Source organism: Adiantum capillus-veneris, chromosome 3, assembly GCF_014529385.1.
Source record: "Adiantum capillus-veneris isolate H3 chromosome 3, ASM1452938v2, whole genome shotgun sequence".
In the NCBI taxonomy this organism is placed as follows: Eukaryota; Viridiplantae; Streptophyta; class Polypodiopsida; order Polypodiales; family Pteridaceae; genus Adiantum; species Adiantum capillus-veneris.
In genome coordinates this window covers 41,807,893-41,818,923 of record NC_140933.1, presented here as the reverse complement: position 1 = coordinate 41,818,923, position 11,031 = coordinate 41,807,893, and the positions used below count along the sequence as shown (strand labels likewise).

The 11,031-nt window shown below is 40.3% G+C and overlaps 1 protein-coding gene across 2 annotated transcripts; it reads left to right on the top strand.

Moving 5' to 3' along the window:
• The first annotated feature begins 1,380 nt into the window (after positions 1 to 1,380).
• On the top strand, positions 1,381 to 3,769 carry LOC147460804 ((S)-8-oxocitronellyl enol synthase ISY1-like). 2 transcript variants are annotated; one of them, XM_086508504.1, is made up of 3 exons: positions 1,381 to 1,575; positions 1,798 to 1,848; positions 2,380 to 3,769. In XM_086508504.1, the coding sequence occupies exons 2-3, from the start codon at positions 1,801 to 1,803 to the stop codon at positions 3,502 to 3,504; spliced, it is 1,173 nt and encodes a 390-aa protein (XP_086364630.1). In that variant the 5' UTR covers positions 1,381 to 1,575; positions 1,798 to 1,800; the 3' UTR covers positions 3,505 to 3,769. The 2 variants fall into 2 exon arrangements, with proteins under 2 accessions (XP_086364630.1, XP_086364631.1); XM_086508505.1 differs by lacking the exon at positions 1,381 to 1,575 and adding an exon at positions 1,628 to 1,712.
• Positions 3,770 to 11,031: the final 7,262 nt, after the last annotated feature.

Genomic DNA, 11,031 nt, shown 5'->3' with positions numbered 1-11,031 from the left:
ATGGGGAGCCATGCCAATTGGAGTGAAGGTCCTTGCTAGGGGAATTGGTCCAAATAGATGCTCTCAATGTAGAACAGCTTGTGAAGACCTTTCTCACCGGTTCAGGGAGTGTCCGACAATTTGCGATCTTGCAGGCAAGATTCGCAAATGGGTCCAAAAGACTTGGAAAATAGGATTCTTCAAGAACGATCTCTTCTTGGGAGGGAAGACGTTCAAGAGCCATACACTGCTCATTGCTACACAAATCGTCAGATATTGCAACTTTAAATACATTTGGAAGACAAGGAACGGTCGGATCTTTGAGAACTCCCTGGAGGTAGCTAAGTTCGCGGAGATAGTCCAAGAAACATGGTAATGATCATTGCCATTGGAAAGCAAAGGAACTCAGAGGAGTGGAACAAGACCCTTGGGCCGCATTAACGGACGTGCAAAGGTGAATGTGTGGGATCATCTATGGTCAAGGGGTGGCTCCCCCATCAGCATATGTATCTAGGATCCATTAAAGTGGTCATCGCTCGTCACAAGCATGGCAAGAATATGTAATTTTTTGGATCTGGTAATATAATCCACTCACCATTGTGAGTTTTGCCAAAAAAAAAAAAGTGTTGTTTAGTTGTATAATAGAAACATTAGGAGTGGGAAGAGTTTGCATGTCTCTTGAGGTTGTTTTTTAGACATTGAAATAAAGTAATGCAGGAAGGGATTTTTTTTTTTGGCTAGAACAAACCGCCAGCTCACGGTGTTACAAAGAATGTCCCGAGCGCCATCTGGGTCACTTGGCCGCACAAACTATGACCCGAGTCACAGAGGATGAGTACTCAATCAACCAAGCTACCTCCTCTGGACATGAGGGTATTTTTCATGAAGGGTAGGAGGCAATCCGCCCTTGCTGTTATATGACACAAGCAAAGTGAAGGGATCAATGGCGGAGGTTAAATATGCCATTGATCAAACATGATCTTGCAAAAATACTAGGCCTCCCCTTGCATCACTCATGCGCCGCACAAACTATGACCCGAGTCACAGAGGATGAGTACTCAACCAACCAAGCTACCTCCTCTTGACATGAGGGTATTTTTCATGAAGGGTAGGAGGCAATCCGCCCTTGCTGTTATATGACACAAGCAAAGTGAAGGGATCAATGGCGGAGGTTAAATATGCCATTGATCAAACATGATCTTGCAAAATTACTAGGCCTCCCCTTGCATCACTCATGCGCCTCGAAAACATGATCTTGCAAAAATACTAGGCCTCCCCTTGCATCACTCAAGCGCCTCGAGCCTTGGACGTCTCGGCTTCACATCCGCGCGTTGCTGAGGATGAAGCGGCCGCGATTTACCCGTTGTTGAGGGCAATCCCCCCACAAAATAAGAAAATAGAAAAGAAGCATTGTGAAGCCAGGTGTAAACAAAGGCCAAGACTCCTACCTTTCCCACATCACGTGTAATAAGTGCAGCTTGCAATCTCGCTTCTGCTGCAGCATTCTTTTTTATCTCCATCCAGCCCTCTCTGTCTATATGTGTGCTTGTATGTCTGATCCTTGAAGCCTAGAATCGTACCACGGACTGCTCAAAGGTAAGCTAACGGCGCATCTCCTTCGTTGTTCTTTTGTGTGTTTGTTCTGTGCGTGCGTGGCCTTATATGCATGTTTGTCTTAGCTTCACGGGCTTCTAGCTTTTAGGGTTTCAAACCCCACCCTCAAGAAGGCTTTTGTAAGCTTGGCTTCTACCTTCTTTTCCTGTTTAATTTAGACAATGTGCGTGGGCTTGACGTCCTTTACCCTACATTTCTCTGCAGAAAATGGGCGGCTGGTATTCATGGTGGACTGGGAGGATTGGCTTTGATGAGGTGCGTACTTAGAACTTGTTTGTGCTAAATTCTATTGATGTGCGAATTTTAGAGATCTTTTATACTCATGTCAGTCATGCCACCGGAGACAAGATGGTGATCAAACTCTTTGTACACTGGAAACTTTCTGTATAGTCTGACCATAAAACCCTCAAAACTGGTTTTAATGACACGGTGGATACATCTTCATACGATGGACAAGCATAACAGTGTATATTTGTCAGAGAATGTTAGGAATTGGGATACAGATAGATGTTAGAAAGGCTTTTGTTTAGCGATGTCAGGTGTTTGGTTCCCACAAGAATTGGATCGATTCTGTCGCTGCATTTGTCATGGACAGTATATCTTTTGTATTTTCACACTATATAAAGCTCAGATGCAATTTATGCTTGTGTTGTGATCAGCCTACAAGGAATTGCTAGTTTTAACTATGTCAATTTGCCATCAGAATTTTTTTGCAGATCTGAAACTTTCTTTTGGTTGTGATAGAATTTTATGTTCAACATTTCAATGTGTACCACTGATCTACAGAGCCAAGGTGAGATACGTGGTAATGGACGCCCAAAAGTTGCTCTTGTAATTGGGATAACAGGGATTGTTGGAGGCAGTCTTGCAAAGATTCTACCCAGGTCTGACGCACCTGGTGGTCCATGGAAAGTGTATGGAGTAGCGCGTAGGCCTCAGCCAAGGTGGTTTGCAGATGCTCCGATTGAATATATTCAGTGTGATGTACTAAATGAGGCTGATACTCAGGAAAAGATCACACCTCTGAGAGATGTCACTCACCTCTTCTGGGTGGTCTGGGTCAACAGAAGTACGGAAGAGAGAAATTGCCTGGACAACGGCAAAATGTTCCAGAATGTTCTGGACGCATTGCTGCCAAATGCGCCCAGATTGCAACACATTGTCTTGCAAACTGGTGCTAAGCACTATGTTGGGCCTTTTGCTTTGGCAGGGAAGATTCCCACCCATGAACCGCCTTTCAAAGAGGATATGACACGCTTGCCCGTGCCAAATTTCTATTACACTCTAGAGGATATTCTCTTTGAGACTGTTAAGAAGAAAGAAGGCTTGACATGGTCGGTACATCGCCCGAATGCTATTTTGGGGTTCTCTCCGTGGAGTTTGATGAATATTCTTGGGAGTCTTGCTGTGTATGCAGCAATTTGCAAGCGTGAAGATCTTCCATTCCGCTATCCTGGAAACAGAGCTACATGGGAGGAATTTGGGGATGCATCTGATGCGGAGCTTATCGCTGAACAAGAAGTCTGGGCATGCCTTGATCCGAATGGCAAGAATCAAGCCTTTAATATCTCAAATGGTGATGTTTTCAACTACAAGCGCGTGTGGCACCTTTTGGCGGGCAAGTTTGGGCTTCAGGTTGCACCCTACAATGGGCAGCCCATTAGTATGAAAGAGTTGATGAAGGATAAGGGCCCTGTTTGGGATGTGATGGTGGAAGAGCATGATTTGGTACCAACCAAATTGGATGACGTTGGCAATTGGTGGTTTGTCGACTTTACACTAAATACACCTGTACCCGCGAATCTCAATCCAAACAAAGCCAAGGAATTGGGATTTTTGGGATTCCGCAATACAGAAACATCAATACTACATTGGGTTGACAAGATGAGGCGCAAGAGAATCATTCCATAAGGGAGGTTTTACTGGTATCTAACGGCATAATCAATAAGTTCCTTGTCCATATGGAAAATCTTTCATTTTGTTGTTGGAGGAAATTGTTAGACTTCAATATTCAGAATTTACAGTTGAGGAGGGTTAGTAGAATCCCATGTAAATTGCTCTTGTAGTTCAGGGCAGTCCTAGCAATTGTGTATCGAGTCTTTGACAATATATGTTTGTAAATTGCAAAGAAATTGCTCTTGTAGTCAATGAGAATTCATAGCAGTTGTGTTTGTAACCTTAGTTAGCATTTTTCAGTGCTTTAGTTAAAATAAACAAGGTACCAGTTCTTATGATCCTTATCACCTCTAAGAGGGAACTTCGATGGTTATTCTGTTGTGCATGTTTCATTGGTTAGGTTTGTTGTGCTTGTATTTGTTCCTCGCTATTCTCCCATGTACAATAGAGAACTTTTGGAATGACCTTACGTACACATCTCTCTCTCTCTCTCTCTTTGTGTGTGTCTTTATGGAGTGGAGCTGATGTATTTACATTTAGAAAACACAATGGAGATAGTGTGATTGGCTATATGCTATTCTTTGAAGCCATCGTATATCGCATAAAGAATTTTGCACTTTGCCAATGGAGCTTGGAATTAGACCATCGGACTTCATGTATTGACTTTACATGTGTAGAAACACTCAGCATGAAGCATGAAAATCTCAGCATAGATGAAAGACGTTTTCTTTCTATGAATTTCAAAAGAGTGCCAATGTATATTGATATGGTTGACAAATCTCAAACATGATCCAATTGTGCTAAGGAATGCTTTACCATAAAACATGTCAAAGGTGTAAGGTAGAGACTGGGAAATCTTCAAGGTATCATGCCAAAAATGATTAGATAGATGGGAGAGTCATCACATCATTAGATGTGTAATATGTTCGACCTTGCACTTCAACATGGTGCCTTGTGATGGGAGCGTTATTAGGCAAAGCCTTTGCATAAAGAAGGGGATGTAAAGAATGTAAATAGCTAATGAATTATAATGATTGGATCTTTTATGGAAAAATTATTTCAGTGCATGATGGAAATAAAATTGAGTGAATGAATTGAAAAGAATGGCAAGCGTGCAAAAGGACAAGTGGGTTTCTATCAACGTCAAACCACCACCGATCTTGTCACTCTTTGTTTTCTCATGGAGAAAAGCCAATTGGAGGTAAGCGTTTATATTGTTGCGTTATGGACTTCAAGAAAGCCTTTGATACAATTCCATGTAAATAATTTATAGAAAGGATGAAAGAATTCCAAGGAGCAAGGCTCCCCCCTCCTCCATAGCTCTGATACTAGTGTAAGACCTAGGAGACTGAGATGCTGGATCCACCGTCCTACCACCCTATATATAGGCTGGCTCTTAGCCTTAGCCATAATTCGGATCTCCAGTCCACACTGGTCGAGACCGAGTCCCTAGCTGAGGTCCTTGACCCCCTAGGTTGAGCCTTGCTCCTTAGAATCCTTGTCCGGACATTAAGTATCAATTGAGTTTATGCTTGCGGTTTCTCGAATCTATGAGACTGTGATATTTCAATTACGCATGGGAAGAGGAGTTTCACAATTTTTTACAAGCACTATTAAGGTTAAACAAGGATGTCCATTGTCACCAACTCTCTTTCGTCTATGCGTTGATCCAATGGAACAAATAGTACTTGACTTTATGCAATAAGAAAGCATTTAAGAGGTTACTATTTGCAATGCGATAATCATGCTTTTGTTGTATGTGGATGATGTAGTGCTTCTAGCATATACTTTAGAGGATGCACAAAAGCATAGTAGGTTGACTGTAAATAAATCCAAAATAAAGGTTATGCTTGTGATCACCAACCATAAGGAGAATCCATACATTGTGTATAGCAATGATACATTTGAAGTGGTTATAAGGTTTAAGAACCTTGGCTAGGTTTCGGCCAATCACAAGTGGCATGAATATACTATTCATTAGGTGGAAGTTGGAAAGAGAGCATACTATGCATTTGTGAACACATGTACTGTGGGAGACATCAAATGTTCAGTTCTAAAGATGTATATTGGTAACACCAATTTTTTTATATAGAGTTGAAGTGTGGGATGAGAGCATTTCAAAATCTACTAACAAAAGCGCTTTCTTACAAAATTTCTCCAAGTTAAGATACAAACACCATATATGCTCCTATTACTTGACTTGGGATCTTTTCCAACTGAATTTATGGACATGGAAAGGGTTATAGAGTACTTGATGAAGATTCATCAAAACCACTTACATTAACTTATTACAATTGCATAGGAAGGAAAAAAAGAGTTCAAAAGCGCATAAAAGAAAGATCTTGAGCACGGGATGGATGCAAGACAAGAAGTAGTTTGGGAGATGGATGCATTACACTTGCTACATGATTCTTCAATAAACTTCCAAGTGAATGAAGCTTCTCTACAATCCCAAGGTAACAGGAAGATGAGGGTGAACATACGTATTTTTTAAGCAAAGAAGTAGTATTTCTTATATGCTTCTCCATTGGCAGGCTCTAAGCATAGCTAGTATAATAAAAGAGGAGAAGATGAAGAAGAAGATAAGCTCACTTGCTTGGATTTGCATCCATAGCCAAGTGCTTGAGCATAGAGACCATCTATTCCACATCCATGAGAGAGGGAGCAAGAGAGAGAGTTGCTTGGTCACTCTTGATGAGAGAGAGAGAGAGAGAGAGAGAGAGAGAGAGATTCCCTTTCGTTAGTCTCTTGGACACTTGCTAATTTCTCCCAAATAAAATGCCTATCACATGGTCCAATGACAAGTAAACATTGAAAATGCAACTAAGTGTATGCTCAAACACGTATCTCCCCTTGCTATACTTGAACAACTTGCTCCGCCTTCTCTTTTGACTTTTCTTGGCAAGTGTACACACCACACACTCACACACACTTGTTAGCTTCAAATAAAGAAATGTGCAAGCTACTTTGGACATGTGGCCTAGCCAAACTTAGAAGAGAACAACTAGAGTCAACTTTCTAATTAAGGATGGGCTAATATAACCTTATACTTTAGTTTTCTTATTTAATTAATTAAAAACCCTAGTCTTACCTTCAATTCTACTAGCTCATGTGCAAGACCTTTGCAATGTCCTTTGGAGGCTCTATAAAGGTACTATGACCTAGAACATATCCGCTAACAGACTCTGGGAAAAATTTTACTCACCCTTGGGCTTTAGAGCTTCACCTCTTATGAAAAACCTTGACACAATGCTTTGGAGGCACCACGAAGCTGGTCTCAAACCTGCTAAATTTAAACCTCTTAAATTTAAACTATGTCTGGTAAGTTAAAAATTTACCCTAAGGATTTTTATACTTAATACTTGGAGTCTAATGAGTAATTTTGTCTACTTAAATAGTTTCTATCTTTAGACTCCTATAATTGCTCTAATTAATCTCCTTTGTCGTGAACCTTTGATCAAGGTTGCTCAAATAGATTTGTCCTCTCTTTACTTGTACCTTTGATCGAGATAATTAAAAGAAATTATCTCTGCTTGTTTATAGACTTCTTTCCTTCGGTCCCAAGCCTTTGACCTGACTAAGTATACAAGCACAAGGTCTACTAGGTGCTTGAGAGACTAAGCTACCACAAGCACGATTCATTGTTTGCATACACTTAAAATTTTGAACATTTAAAAGAAATCTTAGAGTAAAAAAAAGACAAATTTTTTTATAAAATATTTTTGTTGATAAGTGGTTCTTACCTTTGACTTGAGTCATTGTAAGTATTTACAAAGTTTATATTATCCTTTAACTGGATGTCTTGCATCCACCTTACATCTTCAAAATGATAGTTCTTAAATTTGACAAGATATCATCGGATAGTCTTACCACTTCTTAAAACATTGTCTTCATATCATAGAATGCTCTCCAATCACATATATCTTCTTGACCTTCAAAATCAAGCGGTTCTTCAATTACTAGTTCTTTGGGTCGCTCACCCTTATAAGGTTTTAAAACTCAAATAAAGGCATTATGAATGATCCAAGTGCTTGGTAACCTTAACTTGTAAGCCAATTCATTAATGGACTTAAATATTTGAAATGGGCCATACTATCTTTTTGCTAGCTTAGCATAATATCTTTGGTGACCCTTTGGGCATCCTTGTGTCCTCTTGCTCATAGTATGGCTTAGGCATACTTTGGGAAACTTAAGCAATACCCAATTATGTTCTTTGATTTCAAGGTTCTTCTATGCTTTTGAACAACAACCTTTTGCTTCTATTGCGTAAGGGATATACTCTCCTTAATCTTATTGAAAGATGCTTTAAAGTCTCTATTATACTCATCAGCAACAAATATCTTCCCAAGTGTCTTAATTATCAATGGGAGCTTGGATCTTCCTTCAATTACCTCAAAGGGTGCCTTTCCTGTGGAAGTATAGACAATGTTATTATACGCATACTCTACTAAGGGTAAAAACTTGTCCATTGATATCTTTGATCTACTTTCTCAACATAGGCTTTAAGTGAATCAATAATAGTTGAATTTGCTATCTCACTTTGACCATCCATTGGTGGGTCATAGACCGAGGAGAAATTCAACTTAATATCCAAATTTTCAAAGAGACCTTTCCAAAACTTGCTAGTCATTCTTATACTATGGATGTTGGTAAGCCATGATACTTAAAGATCCGTGAGATGAAGAGCGTTTCCATATGATGTGCTTTAATGGACTTTTTGACTGGTATAAAATGTGCTTGTTTACTAAATCGGTTTACTATTGTCTATATTTTTGTATTTCCATGAATGGATCTTGGTAATACAAAGATGAAATCCATGGATATGCTCTCCCATGAGGAATCAGTTATGGGCAATGGAAACCAAGGTGCTCCCTCTATCATACTTTGTGTTTTTGAAATACAATACATTTGGAAATATAATCCGGTATGTCTGCCTTCATTGTCGGCCTACAAAAGTACATCTCTACACCCTTGAAAGTAGCTTGATTCTCTCTATGTCCCATATAAGGAGGAACATGAGATTTGTACATAAGTTCAATAAAAGTACATAGCTTTATTGTTGGCCAATAAAAGTATATCTCTACTCCCTTGGAAGTAGCTTTACATAACCTATTGCCATAGAGAAGATAACTATCTTGCACATTGTATTGTTCCTCTTTCTTTCCTAGTGAAATAGTTGAATCTTTGAAGTCTGGATCTATAGCATACTTATCTATTATAGAGGATAGATCATTGACTAGCTATTGATACAACATTTACCTTTGGTCCTGTCATAATAATCAATATCTAATTCTCCTAAATGATTTTCTCATGTTAAACTGATCATTTAATATGGGAAAGTGCTAGGGGAGAAAAAGCTAGAATATTGGTTAAGCTAGCAGACCGGCCACAATAGGGATCCATAGGAGGGAAAATAGGGATCCAAAGGGGGGGCAAAAAGACCCTAAGGTTCAGCCCATTAAGACTTCCAAAATGCTAAGGTTCCAAAATTCAAAGGTTGTGTCCAAAGGTCAACCTTAAGGGAATTGGATGCTTTGTGTGTGTACAAAAAAGTCTTTGCAATCCCTACTTGGGAGGGGGCGAGCCTTGCATGTAGGGGATGAGAGAGAAATCCACACACACACACACACACACACACACACACACACACACACACACACACACACACACAAGCTCCCTTTACACAAAGGGAATGAGGGACACATGTCAGCTCCCTAGGCCAGATGCCCACAAGGTGTACCCAATTCCTATTGGATGGCCTTGGAGGTGGACCAATGAAAATTAGGCTAGACTAAATCTAGTTTAATTAATTTAAAAACACTTAATAAAAGAACCAATGAGAATTAAGTCCTCTAGAAGACTATTGGACAGTCTCCCAAGGGGTCCAATGAGCATTCAGCAGCCCAATGGCTTGCCTGATTCCTATTGGCCAGGAGGCAAAGGGGTCCAATGAAAGTTTAGTGAATTATTAAATTACATAAAGCTCTCACAAAAGGGGGACACATGTCAGAAGGCTATCACTTATGCTGCTTAATAGTCATTGGCTTGGCCTAGGGAGGTCCAATGAGGGTAGAGCAAGAGAAAATAGCAAGAGGGCTCGCCCCAAGAGAGAGAGGGGGCTGATTTTTTCAAGGCATTATCACACACACACTCTCACACAGTCTATGTGAGAAGTAAAGAAGACTATCTCTTCCCAAGCTTTAATGGGGAGCTCATCACCTACTCCAAGCTTGTGATATAGAAGCCTACATCGACACACTCTTGGCATGTGGATGAAAATCCAACCAAGAGCCAAGCTTCAATGCATGCTCATCTCCTCTACCAAGCTAATTACTAAGCTAAGCTATGCTAATATGAGTGATTATGTGAGGAGATGTACATCTTTCTCGTAAGATACTCCTTCTTCCTCTCAATCTACTCTCATACCCTTCTAGCTCTCACCATCTTTGAAGGTGTGTGAGGTCTTGGGTCTGAGACCAGGGATAATTGATGTTGTGTTTGCTAAGTGTTTTGCTTAGTGCATGAAGCTTTCATCTTCATTGCACTAGCTAGTCTTGAAGAAACACAAAGAATTGTATTGTACAATGTCTCTGTTGATGGGAGAAACCATACAAAGCTTTTTGGAGAGGTTCCATGCAAATCCGGTCCTCAACTGTTGTCAATAGCTTAATTTCTCTCTCTTTTGAAAGTATTGTGGATGCTATCTAACTAGGTGTTATGCTTTTTGTTGCTCTCTCCACCCAAGCACTCTTGTAATTCTCATTAGGAATCTATTCTAATAAAATGCCCACTATGTTCATGCTAATTTCCGCTACACACAAGTTTTTAGGCCATTAAATGTTACATTGGTATCAGAGCACAAGGTTTCTCTTTTATTGCTCAAGAAGGGAGGTCCTCAACTATAAATGGTTGGTATTATTAATTGCCTATGAGTAAGTAGAATAGGGATTTTTTAGCCTTGCAGTGCGCCTGCCTTCGTGCAATTAACGGGGCATCACCGTCGAGAGCTATGGTCTTAATAGTGGAGTCCTACGGGGCTTGCCTACGGCTTTGCCTACGGCTTAACCACTATTGAGATATTAGAAGCTTGACAGGAGCCAGTGTTGTTTTGGTGTTGAAAGACCCTCTCTTTTATTCCTTGCAATTAATGGTATTTGAGCCACGGGTACAGTAGCTTGAGTGATTTTTCTAAAGGGGTAAAGAGGAGTAGCAACTAGGGCTTGAAGTGCCAAAGTACACCTAAAAGTTGTTAGAATGGCTGACAATAGTAAAGAGAGTGAAATTAATGTTGATAACTTTGATTTTGCTAATGAGCAAGCTACTAATGATGCTCCGATGCTTGTTAACTATCTTGTTTCTAGGCTTCAACAAGCCATGGGCAATCCATCTCTCCAAAGTGAAGGGCAACGACAGCTCCGTGCTCACGGGATTCTCCAAGCTCATCACCATGACGAGAGAACACCTAGGAAGCCTCCTTGTGAGACTCCCAAAAGAGGTCTCTCTCCGATTTGGGAAGAAGAAGAGAATCCATACGAAGGGCTC

Bases quoted from the DNA above. Each gene is read 5' to 3' on its own strand.
- LOC147460804 (XM_086508504.1), top strand. From the start codon at position 1,801: ATGGGCGGCTGGTATTCATGGTGGACTGGGAGGATTGGCTTTGATGAG. The intron at 1,849-2,379 runs GTGCGTACTTAG...ACTGATCTACAG, and splicing joins GGAGGATTGGCTTTGATGAG to AGCCAAGGTGAGATACGTGG.